General features: G+C 41.6%; 1 protein-coding gene across 13 annotated transcripts in view; it reads left to right on the top strand.

Moving 5' to 3' along the window:
- The window catches only part of LOC117211814 (cyclic nucleotide-gated cation channel alpha-3-like), a 225,740-nt gene that overhangs the window by 200,651 nt on the left and 10,879 nt on the right, over positions 1-14,210 (top strand). For 7 of the 13 annotated variants that reach the window (XR_004488351.1, XR_004488344.1, XR_004488343.1 and 4 more), the window contains 4 exons: positions 4,594-4,734; positions 6,088-6,240; positions 9,689-9,826; positions 12,829-12,867. Coding sequence is in view for 2 of the 13 variants with exons in the window: in XM_033456038.1 (XP_033311929.1) it covers positions 4,594-4,734; positions 6,088-6,240; positions 9,689-9,838 (444 nt within the window). In the remaining 11 variants the exon portion in view is untranslated. Of the gene's footprint in view, positions 1-4,593; positions 4,735-6,087; positions 6,241-9,688; positions 9,839-12,828; positions 12,868-14,210 lie in introns of all 13 variants that reach the window. The other 6 variants (XR_004488348.1, XR_004488350.1, XM_033456039.1 and 3 more) reach the window with 2 other exon arrangements.

Genomic DNA, 14,210 nt, shown 5'->3' with positions numbered 1-14,210 from the left:
GCCAGCCGGGTGAAAAAAAATCGTACGTTCGGGGAAATTCGAATCCGAGCGAATGGCGCGACCGACGAAAAGGCTGCACGAAGAGAAAGCTTTTAAATTACACGCTCCGGTCGTTAAATAGCTTTTTATGGAAACCTCGGGACGAGCCTGTTAGAAGATAACCTCCGTTTTCTAAATCTCATCCTTTCTTTTTCTCTTAATGATACCCAAAGCAGGCAAGGACCCACACGAAACCAAATCCTACTGACCAATCTCGTTATTCTCGGTGTTCTCTAAAATACCAGAGAAAATAATTTACGACCGGACAAAACCCATAATAGAGAAGAATCAACTAATGCCTGATCACAAATTCGGATTCAGAAACAAACACTGCACAATAGAACAAACGCACAGACTCGTCAATGAAATCTTACAGGCGCTGGAAACAAAACAATACTGCACTCTACTCTTTACTGCTACTCTTTATGCGAAAAAAGCGAATTTCTTATCAGCCTGCGTTTTTTTGAAAATCGTGACAAAATATCGTTGCAAATATCGCTACATCAATGCCACGTTTTTTTTTCTGGAAGAGGGGAAGTACGTAATTTGAAAAAGCTGTACTCGTGAGGAAATGGACGTTTCTCTTTATTCTAACAGAGACCTGGAATGGCCAGACCTCTCTATGAAATACGCTAGTTTCTGTAACCACACCAATACACTCAACTGTACACACCACTAGATTAAATGTTCCTGGAGGAACAGCATCGCCTCTGGATGCTGTGGTGGCTAGAAATGTAAGGCTACCAACGAAACGCGATTTTTATTAACACATTTCCTACCGGAAAAATATTTTATGATGCTGCCTTTACGTCTCTTAGGACCTATACTACACCTCGTTTTATGGCAGCCAACAATTTTCATCAAGACAAGGACAAGGTTTACGGAAGGATGGACCGGATCGTGTCTGACCTTTTTCTGTCTTTTACTACGGTTCCTGGCCGTCAAATTAGAAGTGGAGGGATCACGGAAATGGAGCAAATCGTGTCTATCTTTGTTCCGACACCAATTACGATTTCTCATCGTCAAATTGGAAATGATTTACAGAAATAGGCTGAATCACGCTTTGATTAGGCAAAGCGAGTTCTGCCCGAGCAGTCGAGTTATGCGGACGTGAAAATTAGTGCCTAAGTACGACAAGAATGAAAGAAAAGGGACGTACAACAGAACCAATCAATGATGAAAAACATCCAAAAATACCAACAATAAAAATATTAAACAAAGGAGAAACATACGCCATAAACAGGGCGGTAGACCAACAGAGCCCAATGCTATTCTTTCTCTGTATCTTCTTGCACTTCTGTTAATCTTCTCCTTGACCGTTGGTATTCCCAGGTCTTTCCGAATGTCCTCGTTTCTAACGTACCATGGCGCGTTTGCTATTGTTCTGAGTATTTTAGATCGCATTGCCTCTATTTTGGTTATATGGCTCATTGCTGCTGTTCCCCATAGCGCTATTCCGTATGTCCAGATTGGTTTTATGACCATTTTATATATTTTTAGTTTGTTTTCTATGCTTAGTTTGGATTTTCGACTTGTTAGCCAGTACATTTGTCTCCTTACCATCTGTATTTTCACGACGATGGCACCCCGCTGGGGGTAGCCACCCACTTGTTATATTAGTATACCGCTATAATATTTTACCAAATGTCCTACTGGACAAATTGTAAAATTCAAATAAATAAATAAATAAATAAAATCTGTATTTTGTCTGTTGTTGCCAAATAAACCAACAAGCGAAGTACAAGATTGCTCAACTACAAACGAAATAGCGATGGAAGTTATAAACAAAGACGACGAGAAGATTAATATTAACAATGATCTACTACAACATAACGAAAGCTGGAAGAACAAGAATTAGGACGTCTACCTTTGATCTGACTCCAATTACAATTTCTCATCGTCAAATTGAAAACGATTCGCGGAAATTAGCCTAATCGCGTCTACCTTCGTTCCCGCTCTAAACGTACTTGCTGATCATCAAATTAGAAATGTTTCGCACAGCTCTTGGCCATGAGATTAGAACTACCCGTAGAAAGTATCAAAGCTCTTAAGAATTGCTGATTTGGAAAAATTCGTTGATTCTGTAGCCTTGGTTTCGTCGTTTGGCATCGATCCACGCGATGATCGGTCGCAGATTTTTCACTGCGTGGTGAAAATGAAATATTTCTTTCGCCTATGTACGTCGATCACGTTCCTCGATCATTGGATCAGTTTTCCTAAATCGATGGATCTATCGAAAGGAAATATCCTTAGCTACGTAGAACTATAAAGTCGTACAGACGTTCAAAGTCTACGGTTACGATAAAAATTTGCATAATAGATTCGCGATTATGCTGCTTAATAAACAGTTACGGAAAACAACAGTGAAATCGCATTTGAAATGGCATTTTTTACCATTTCCTCTACGAAACCTAATTTGCTTTACAAATGCCACGTGCATACACAGACGCCGCGCGATATTTGTCTTTTCTTTCATTTCGGTTTTCATAAATCCGTGTCGTAGAAACGTCAACACGGTAGGAACCGGCGAACGCGTAGAAAGCATTCCCAAAAACATTTTGGAACGTGACAAGTATTTTTATTCAGGAAGAATTTGCGGAATTTGCGATAATCGTTGCTTGTCATCCACTTGTTTAATTTTCATAAATTATCGTTCGCCTGTATATGAGTGTTCGCGCGTACGCATGTCAAACGTAGCCGACAGAAGATTTTTCCAAGTGAAACGTTTCAATTTCTCCAATTTCTATTAGAAACGTATTAATAACAATAGTTGCATAGATCACGTGGGCGTAAATAATTTTATGGCAATATAAAATATAGATAGAAGATAAACGGAATTCGCTAGATGTACGTAAACTTTCGTGATTAACTGTGGAATAAGTTGATCAAACGCATACATTTCTCCGGCATATTTTTCCATTTGGACGTCGCTAATTAATTCAAACATCAAACGCCAGTTTCGGGCAAACACCGCGAAATATCCGTGCGTGAAATTTTCAGTTAATTCCGGTTCCCGTTCGTGCTGAAAACGTGTCCGTGTAGCTATTGTGACCGAATATACAAATACTTTTTAACCAACATTCTCGTTATAAAAGCGGCCGGTTGAACAGTGGAACGTATGGTTTAAAAATGAAATAAAGCGATCAAACAGGCGAGGTACCCGGTAACGGATATCGCGGCTTTCGGGATTTTTCATGCGATTCGGTTAAAAAATGTTTCAGCAAAAGACACGCGAGCGTGTTTCATTTTTCAAAATTCGTTTTTCACAGACCAGTAAGTTTGGATTATTTTCTCGTCGGTCGAATTATGCCCATGCACCGAGCCATCTACGACGCCAACGTTCGACGATGATCGAATCAGATTCGACAAGATATAGAAACCGTAACCTGAACCATCGAAATAATCTGCTCAACGATTTATCAAGCCAGCACGCTGGAACAAGACTCGAGAGGACTTGGCCGAACGATCTCTCGAGATAAGCTCGGTTAAACCATCGATGGATGGATGGTATCCGACTCGAGTCACCCAACACCTAGCAAATTTACTCATTGATTCGCACTGATGACGAACAGTAGTCCGGTGATGTAATGTTCAAACATTGCCAGTGTCTTGTAGTATGAGTACGGATGAAACTGAAATGTCGTGTGGCGAATAGAGGAAAAAATATATCGCGAATGAACATTAATAAATCATGCGCGTATTCGAAGCGGAAAAGGCCATCCGTTAATGGGAAACGTTGATAGAACGTTTTCGTCGCGTCGATATGACGTACCGTATGTTTACTCGAACGCTCGATTCTATAAAAGGGCGTAGAGGAAAGGTCGTTTCGTTTCAGTCTCGTTCTGCTTTCGTTCGAAGCAAGAGTTGCCGAATTTTCACAGCGTCGCGTCTATTTGCGACAATAATTACGAATTTACGAATATGCGGATACGCGTTTCGTTGGCGGAAGTTCTAGAAACGCGTGCGATTAACGAATATCCTATAAATAATTGTACAAGTTTATGAGAATATAATACTCGATAGTTAGTGGAGAGAAAGAGAGAAGTTTGCATTAACAAAGGCGACCGACACTTGGAAATACAGGCGTAATTGTGTGTAATTATTTTACGTTTCATGTTTTTGCTATGACTTTTTAACCAACCATTTGTCAACATTTTGCTACATGATTGTCAGTCTAATCGTTGCCCTATAGAACACACTGTGTATACACGTATAATATTTAGGATAGGATTATTACGTTTGAAAATTTCGCATTATACAGTAAAGAAATTCTCAGCAAAGGATTAACTGATCGAACGAATAGGATTTCGTTTAATTCTTGTCGATATAATAAAGTAGACTAATTGGCAATTATCGATAAAATTGTAGATAACTGATATGTTAATTAGTGATTGACATTGTACGATTTCATACTTTTTATCTTATATTATTCTACATTACTATGGACATATTAATCGAGTAACACGCTTGTTAATAGCACAGTACTGAAAAGTGACGCGATATAACAGACTCGCGACTTGTAATAATCGCGATGCTTTTTTTTTCTAATTGCAGCGAAGCTGGATGGCGTGAAAACGTACATGAGAATGAGAAGAGTGCCGAAGCATCTACAGGTGAAGGTGATCAAATGGTTCGACTATCTTTGGTTGACGCAGAAATGCTCGGACGAAGAGAAAGCTGTCAGCTGTCTTCCAGGTAAGCGTTTTCCACTTCTCCGTTTGAAACGTTCGTCTCTTTGTCTAATAGCAAGTCAGAATATATCGTTTATTTACTTGTACTAGAAATTTATAGTTCTTGAGTTATTGCTGCAAAAGAAGCAGCTATTTCTTGTACATCGTTCCACTGGCAAAGTTGTCGTACAAACAAAATGACGATGAAAGATAAAGATTTTTTTTTTTTGTCAAAGATGAAGATGACGTGAAAGATTCGTTCGAACGTACAGACTCGTTTCCCCTAAAATCGTGAATATAAAAATCGTCGAGCAAAAATTCATTTTTATTTAAAGGAGAGCCAGTTATATCGGTAACTCGCATAGAAATTTCTCAGAAAATGAAATGACTAAGTCTTTTTGATCTACTACGAACGGGTTAATTTTGGTTATGGTATCGCGTTTATCGCAAGCTAAAATATTCACCGACGTCCTATTGGTGATTTGACGCGTTCGCGCATCGACGAAGGTTGCTAGAAAGTGCATCAATTTGCTCGTGTAATTTTTTCCACGGCATTTAGCATCGCACGATTCGCTTTTCCTCTTCGGTAATTCCTCCTCTTCCTTGTTTCTTCTCGTACGTACACGTGAATCGCGTATCGAGGTTTATTCCACTGGATTTACCTTAGTCATAGCTGCAGCAGTCTTATTTCATCCCGCAGTAATATGACGCACGTAGAAATCTTCCATCGTGATTCTCATTTTAGCCAGAATGATGGACGTCGCTGGAACATATTTCTGCGGGATAGTTCGTTAAATCTGCCGCCGAATCTCCATCCCGTAAATATTTTTGAAGCATTAAAGCACACCGGCTGTAGCCAAATAACATGCGCATGGCCAGTACGTGGTGATTTCTCGTGAAAAAATAAGAAGAAAACATGGAATAGAACTTGTTTTCGACGTAATCGAGTTGCAGGATGTACAGGCTATATTTCCAGGCTACTGTGATCGTAAAATTTATAATCAGAATATTATCCGAAGTAAAAAGAAAATCCGAAATCATCCTTAATATAGCTTTTCTGGCGTCTCTCTTAAGCTAAGCGTGACGTTGACGGACAATTGTCCGCAGTCAATCGGCATCCGTCTTTCGTGCAAGACCCGCAGATTTCGCGGAAGATTCGCAAAAAGACAGATCCGCGGGTGATTGGCTGCGACACGTGGTTGCGGACAATTTACCGCCAGCGTTACACTCAGCTTTATAGTCTGTCCGTTCGCGAAGAAATAAATCGTCCAAGCGGAATTTATCAGCGAGGAGACCTTAAGATCTCGCGGCAAAGAAGCTGAACAAACGAAAGCTGAAAAGTCGCCGTCGTTAAATTAATCCCGTTGGAACGTTGCAGACAAGCTGAAGGCCGAAATTGCGATAAACGTGCACCTGGACACGCTACGGAGGGTGGAGATCTTCCAGAACACGGAGGCTGGCTTCCTGTGCGAGCTCGTACTAAGACTGCGACCAGTTCTTTTCTCACCTGGCGACTATATCTGTCGCAAAGGTACGCGTAATCTTCTCCTCATTTTTTTTCTTTTCTTACTCAGTTACTGGAATCGCCTGCAATGTCCAGTGCTCGTAGTGCGGTGTATCCATCGCCACTGCAGAATAACATAGACATGGACCGATTTCCAATCAAACCGCTGCACTGTAATCGCTTAATCATAGATGTTATTAGATTTATGCTCTTGGGATGTTGCGTTTAGGTCAATCTGTTTATCAAGTCAACGGGTGGCGTGTTTCTTTCTTTTTTTTTTTCTTTTTTTAAGTTCGACTGGCCTCTATTGATTTATTTGATCGGATTAGTTAAGAGGCCAGTGTGGGTTTTCACGAGACGTAAATCGCTTTCAAGTAGCTTTTGCCGAAGTTCGTGATTTCTTCTCTGATCGTAAATATTTCAACGCCATTGTGAAATATTTTCTTTGACATGTACCACGATACGTTGCATATAGTCCACAGGGCGTATAACTATTTCTCACTTGCAATTTCTTCCTTCCTTTCATCCTCTGCTCTCTCCTCGTTCTTCTTGCTTGCTTGCTTGCTTGCTTCCTTCCTTCCTTCCTTTTACACATCGCCACACGTTTTTCCTGACCGGGATTCTCTTGGAACGAACAACTGGAACCTCGCCAAAATATGTACCCTAGCTGGCAGAAGTTTCAGAAGCGATTGCCTACCCTCTCCACTTGGCCTGGTTGCCAATAGCGTACCCAGAAGGCGCAGTTATGAACGAAATACTTTATTCCGAGAAATAGCTAACCGTGTCGCGGATCGAGAGAATCATCCGCGTCGGATGACTGCAGCTTGCTGTGAAAATTCTCTCCCGCCTCGCGCGGAATCTTATCTTCTCCGGCGTTCCTCGGCAACCGCAGGTTCGTTCAAAGAAGAAACGTCGTGTGTTTGATAATGGGGCGCGATTATTTTCCCCTTGCTCGAACCTTTTCTTTGTTCTCTTTTCTTTTTACGCGGGCAAATCCTCGTGGACACCCCGCCGCTCTTCAGCGAAGCGAAGAAACTTTTCGAGAAATCTTCCTATCGCGGTCAGTAGCCAGGTCGAGGTCGATCGACTTTCGCGCGAAACACCTTCCCGCGAGATTATTGGAAATGCCAGAAAAGTGGCGAAGTCCTCTCTTAGACTGTGCACCGCGTACATCTTCGAAATTGTTGGACCACTTTCTATCGTCCTGCGAGTGGCTACGATATTCTACGAAATAAAATGCAAGAAACATGTTAGTTGGTGATGAAAATCTTGGACCCGTCAAGCCACTCCGCAACACCGACAAACCTTTGAACAGAGCGAAAAGATTTGTTGCCGAAGGCAAGTGAATAAAATCGTCGATTTAATTAAAGGCAACCGAGCGTGGAATAGTTTTCGTTGGATACGTCAGCGATCGGTCAGTATTTCTTCGATGGGTCGCGCGAACGAACGTGACCAGCCAGCCAAATAATTTTCTCTTCCCCTGGGAGAGCAGAGAATGAGAAACGAAAGCGAAGGACAAGAACACAGCCAGTGGACGGAGACAGGCAGTGCGTGTGTGTGTGTGTATGTGTGTGTGTGTAAGCGAGGTGATCGTCTTCTCTCTAGCCTCTTCATCGCCGCGGAAACGACCGCCGCATGACCGTTGGTACGCGACTACAGCCGTTTTCTAGCGCCCTGGATGCTTCTGTTTGATGGCCGACTATACGTCGAGTGGATCACTGCTGCTGCGGCGCAGTTGGCGACTTCAGCCTGACTTATGGCTTACCCGTTACTACTTTAACTACGCTAACGTCGTCTTTACCGTGGCTTTCTCCAAACTAATCGCTTTCTCTCAGTGACTCGCACGATTTTACACACACACACACACACACACACATGTACGTAGGTTGGATGAAACGACGACAGTGTTGGAACACTCGTAGGCGTCTTCTATACGAACGTATTATGCGTATCACCGGGAATTATTTGACTAAAAAGTACACTCGCTGTATGTCCATTTATTAACATTTTGATAGCCACTTCGTCCGAATAATAATATACGTATTCGTTAGCTTCTTCGATATTTAGCTTCATCGACGAGACGAACATGGTTCTCTGTGGTGCGTGAAATTTTTACTCCGACGTTTAACGTAAATTTTCAGATTTGCTTTAAATATATCTATCTCTTTATTCTCGCAACAGCTCTGCGAATGTTAAATTTGAAGCGAACTCGGAAGCATAAATTTTCTATGCTGGTACCCTGACTTCTTTAAAATTATTCAACGATCTAACGTCTCACGGCAAACAGTTTAGCAAGTGTACGTTGAACATGCATGGAAAATCGGGCTTTGACATCGCTTGATGTGGGTTTAATCCCCATAAGTAGTGCAATGAATAGGATGGAACAGGGTTAGAACAAGGCCGAACCGAGTAGAACAGAGCAAACATAGGATGACGAAGCGGTAGCAGGCACAGAAGTGCAGCACACAAGAAGATACGAAACTGCTCGTGTAATGCAAGTAGCGACTATGCTCTATTTCCCACTAGACTGCTAATGAAACATTATCGATCAAAATTTAAGAATGATAATACACGGCGGGTGAAACATCGTAGCGGTGTAAGCGAAAATTCGGAGAATTGGAATTTATTCCTATGAATTTGGAGCAACTACGAGATAGGACATTAATGAATTTAATTTATCTATCGAATCTCCGTATCTTGCATATGATACGAGGGAAAGTAACGTTCGCATGTTATCGTAGAATTTTACATTCTTGGCAGAAATTCCTGGTACGCGTTTGCTCTCTATTCGTCGTACATTGCCGCAAACGTTTCCGACAGAACCTTCTGCAGGAAGATTAGGCGAAACCTCCCCAAAGAATCTCGTTTCCAATGACGTATTTGTGGTTCCTCGAAATTCGATCGTGTTTCTGTTACGGTAGAACTTCGTTTACGGCGAACCTGTCGGGATCAAACAATTTATACAATCGCAGCTCGTAGAATAGCGATTCGTCCTTCTTCCTCGCTACCTGCTAAACGAGATTTTCTTCCCTTTAAAAATGTCCACCATTCGGTCGTATGCTAATTCTTCCGTCGGTCGAACGCATAATACTATCTTCTACCCTGTCATTAACCTTGGCATTTAGGTACGCTGGACAAAACGATTTCCAAGAGAAAGCTTAAAATTCCGACCCTCTTGGAAAAGACGAACGTCAAACTGCGCCTTTGTACGAAGCTGCTTGCTTTACATGGAATTTTCGTTTTGTTAAATCTCTTTTAGCCGGAGATTTCGATAAGTCGAAAGCTGTATAACTGGAAGATTTTAGCTCCTCCCTGGAGACTCGTGCTACCGAGGCCCGACCGTGCCGGTTCGATCAAACTACGCCGATATCCGCTCCCACTACTCGCACGCTTACTTCTGTCCTCGATTCTATCCGTTGTTCGCGCGAATGGATTTCCATTGTGTTAACTTTCCTCTTTGAAACGTGTGTTGCAGGTGAGGTAGGCAAGGAGATGTACATAGTGAACAGAGGCCGGCTGCAGGTGGTGGCTGATAACGGGAAGACAGTGCTGGCTACCCTTAAGGCTGGTTCCTACTTCGGGGAGATCAGCATTCTCAATATGAGGACTGCAGGTAAAGAGTGCGGTAAATATTCCAAGCGGACCAGGGGCCCGTGAGCTGTCCCCCTCGTATTTCACGATCACGTTTTCACGATTCACGTTCTTACTACTCTGTGAGAGGGCGACCCGCCGAGCCGGTATGAGCCGATCTTCAAACCCAACTTTCTACTAACGATCGTCTTTCTTTACTCTTGTACTTTCTCTGTCACCGACATTCCTATTGTCGATTTCCTCCTGCCACTTGCGCTCCCGACGACCACGCAACGAACAAACGCGCGTTAAAAAAAAGATGTTGTTGCGTTGAAATCGAGTGCTTTAGGTAGAGGGAAGTATCATCTTTTGAATGGACCTTTCAATGGTTTCAGTAATTTGCAGACCAAGTAGATACTTTTACTGTCTCAAACCTCGTTGCACTTTATTGCACGTTATTGACTTTTAAAAGATTTTTGACAAGTTTCTGCCGATCTCGGGGTGATACATTTAAAATTGTTTTTTTTGATTTTTTCTTTTTCAAACATACATTTGCGAACAAAGCAAACAGAGTTTTCGTTACGATAGTATCGACATCACGGCTATTGTGCGTTCAACGAATTTAAATAACCAACACACAACACTTTGTTACTTGGACGCTTGGACAACGCTCTTTGTTCTTCTATTTCAATATTTTTCGTTTGTTGTTGCCGAACAGATATAACAAATCTGGTTGGGCTTCCGTTGAAATTACGAAAAATTCGCTCGTAATATAGGTCATGAATATTCGATCCATTGAGAGAAGGAAACGCGTATTGTATCTGCAGAACGTTTAAAGTATCCGATGCAAAATATGAAATCTAGAAAATCGGTAAAACGATTAGGTCGTGTCGAGTCATCGCACCGGTCAAGAGATTTTCACTTGACTCGATCGAACCACCTGCTGCGGATGAACATTAGCTTCCGTTGGGTCGCGTATAAGCGATTTTGACCGGTGCCTGACCTGACGTGACCTGGCCGTAGCGTGATCGCTAGCGCGAATCAAGGCTTAAAGAAAAATCGATAGGGCGAAATCGTTGCGAGATCGTCGATGCGTATTGAACAAGGCCCGTGACACGTATTGCCCTTTAGCCTTCGACCCTCTGTTTTTATCGATTATTGTCTTCCAGCCGATAAACCAACACAACCTACTGAAACGTAATAGATATCGTACGAAAATAAATGATACTATATAACACTGGGGCCTCTGTGCACGGCCTCGGCCGTGATAAAAATACCGAGCGTTCCGAAAATACGAGAGACAAGGCCGAAAGCGGGAGAAAATCAATCGTGGGTCGTGTCGGTCGATCGATCCAACCGGACAAACATATACAGTAACTCACGAAAGTATTTGGACACCCTTTAAAACGGAATAACTTTTTTAATATTGGACCGAACGACTTGAGCTTTTTTCGAGAAGTTGGATCGACCAGTTGGTAATTATGCAGAAAGAGGCGGGCTTCGACTACAGTTTCGTTGAATTTCGGATATGTCGTAGGCTGCAAGTTCTTGAATAACGCGTGCGCTTTGTCCGAAACGCGGGACGATCGCGGTTCGAAAGTTGCGAGAAGAAGAAAACGACAGTTGCGTTGCATTTGTCCCGACATAAGTGGCTAATGACGAAATTGCAATACGCGTTTGCGTACGATTGCAGTCCTGACAGCGGTAACTTGTGGTTGAGTTACGTTAGGTTAGGTTAGATTCCATGGATAACCTAACCTAACTTTTGATCGCCTAGAACAGAGTGCATGTTACTCGGAGCTTTCCCTTCAGTGACGCATTCCAAGGGCAAGATCATTGGAGTCAAGGTCCCCTTTCCTGCATAATTACCGATTAATTTAATCGATGACGTGTAAAGAAAAAAGTCGTGGAGAAATTGCAGTACCTTGGAATCGCGAAAAAAACGACGAAGGTCGTTATTACAATCTTTTCGGCGATACAGGAAAGGACACGCTTTCAACGATTTCAACGAGGTTGAGATATGTTGCCAAGGTCCTAATACACCTACTGCTCTAACCTAACCCACGACACGTTCATTTTTACGTACACGATACCAATCTCTTCCGTTAACGAGTTAAATTCCGGTTGGATTGCGTAAAAATGCGACCACCTGTTCCAAAATGAAGTATAACCGAAGTGAGATAATTCGAAGTTCTTTGCAAATACCGCGGAACCTGAGATCCAGCGGCAGGAACGTGCTTAGGAAGAAGTTGTTCAGAATGTTGACCTTGACAACATATTCTAAGCGGTGAGATGCGTCCTGTTCTGTATGCTATAGTGTCCGAATACATGGCAAATACATGGATCGGGACTCGTGCTCACTCCACCGTGCTCTACCGTGCGTGCATCGAAGATAAGAGCGAGAACCACTCGCAGTGCGAGTGAAACGGAATGGATAGAGCGCAATACCAACGATTGTAACCATAACCCGAACCCGGTTCAACTCTTAGTAATACGATACCGTAGAGTCGGCTCATTTCTTACTCCCGATCACATGTCACATATTTTTTTAGTTCAGTTAAAAATTGTTGCTCAAATATAGCCATATCCGGTATCATTTTCATCGTACGAGTCTCAGTAATCTGACTAAGGCCATCTCGTAACGATACGATAGAAGATAAAAAAGACTTTTCTCATTCCGGTAATTCGATATCGAGTTAAATTACGTCGATACGGATCAAAGATATCACCGAGGCCTGCCTCGTGCCAGCAGTTCCAGCAATCGGTGAGGATAATTTGCGGCTGTGTGTGCCGACAAATTTTTGATCGTATGTCCGCAATTTGTCGTCGTATGTACGCAATATAGACTGTAACGCAGATTTGGAAAATACATTTGGTAGATTTACGCCAGTAGATGAACTTCTCAGCATGTACCACCTGTACGTAACTGGAATTGCAATTTTTTTTTTTCAAGCTTTTTTTACACGTCATCCAGTAAACTAATCGAACTTCTCAAAAGAAATTGAAATCGTTTGGTCGGATATTAAGAAAGTTATTCTGTTCTAGTTGGTGTTCAAATAAAAAGGTCACATAAAAGGGTGTTTCGTGAGTCACTGTACTTTTTAGTCACTCCTGTTTTTATCATTCCTCTTTAGACACTCCTGCTTTCGTAGTAACATTAGAATACCTAGTTTAGATTTGACCCATTTGGAAACTGGACATGCTCTTTCAGCATTCTTTCGTCTTCTTTCTGGTTACGTTTGCCGATCGATTTGCTTCTATGACATGCTGAAACATACATTTTACCCGTGATCTATCTGCGCAAGGAAATATTTGCGAGTCGTCTCTGCGAAACAGGCCATTTTTTATCCATCGTTCGTACGAGCAACTTTGAATTCCAACGAACGTCAATTATCGAAATTTTTACGCGAACGTCTCGCATCGTTGATCATATATACGTTTCTGACCAACTGTTTAATAAGTTACAGGATAATTCAGTTTCACCAACTTGTATCCATCTCTGTCCTCCGTTTGTGATATTTTCATAAGGATTTAATTCTAACAATAATCGGTATTCGTACGACAGTCTAATTATAATCATCGATATAACCGAAATATAATGGTCAACGATGAATAAAAAATGTTGTGTTCTCGCGTAGAGACAAGGGGGAGAGTGCATAAGTCGAATATATCTGGTAAATATTTTCTTCGCTCACGTTCATTTCCATATTTTTCTACTTTATTGCCCATATCAGTGCACTGTTTAATTACCTATATCTTATTATCTTATTATACTTTTCACGATTCTTCTCTACCATTTTTTAACGTAGTCTCTTAATGATTATTGTAACTTATTGCTGCAATGATTCGTGCCCACGGATGTGACTAATTTGCACTGGAAAATTACATTACCTTCTTATATATGTCCGTATACTAATTATCGTAGTTAGTTTCCTGTATATTGAACGATCTACTGTGGAAAACAAATTTTATATCAAACACTTTTCGCTGGGAAGAATAGCCGACAGCGATTCTCCAACGTCGTCAGTATTAGCAAGCATGATTTGCGGAATATATCATGAATATATTATGCAGTATCGATCAAACGAACAATCTCGTCTCGTTAGAAACTTCTTAAACCACGAGCGAGGTAAATATCGCGCAAAAGACCCAACAAATTTTACAAAAGCAGCGTAGCTATTGCAACGTACGATTCGAGAAGGAAATTAATCGAATTTCACTCAAATTGCCATCGGTTTGTATCGTCGTACGGGCGATACTCGCCATTCGCGTTGCAAAAATATATATTTTTTATCGGAGCAAATAAAACATTTCGACGTATGATATCGCGTACATTACGTGTACGAACAAAAGTATATTTGCATTTCAGTCATCGATAGGACATTCGTCAATTAGTTTGGAAATAAATACATGCATTTCTCCGTGTT

The sequence above is a fragment of the Bombus bifarius genome, unplaced genomic scaffold (genome assembly GCF_011952205.1).
Source record: "Bombus bifarius isolate JDL3187 unplaced genomic scaffold, Bbif_JDL3187 scf7180000008244, whole genome shotgun sequence".
Taxonomy (NCBI): domain Eukaryota; kingdom Metazoa; phylum Arthropoda; class Insecta; order Hymenoptera; family Apidae; genus Bombus; species Bombus bifarius.
This window is presented reverse-complemented; position numbering and strand designations above follow the sequence as displayed.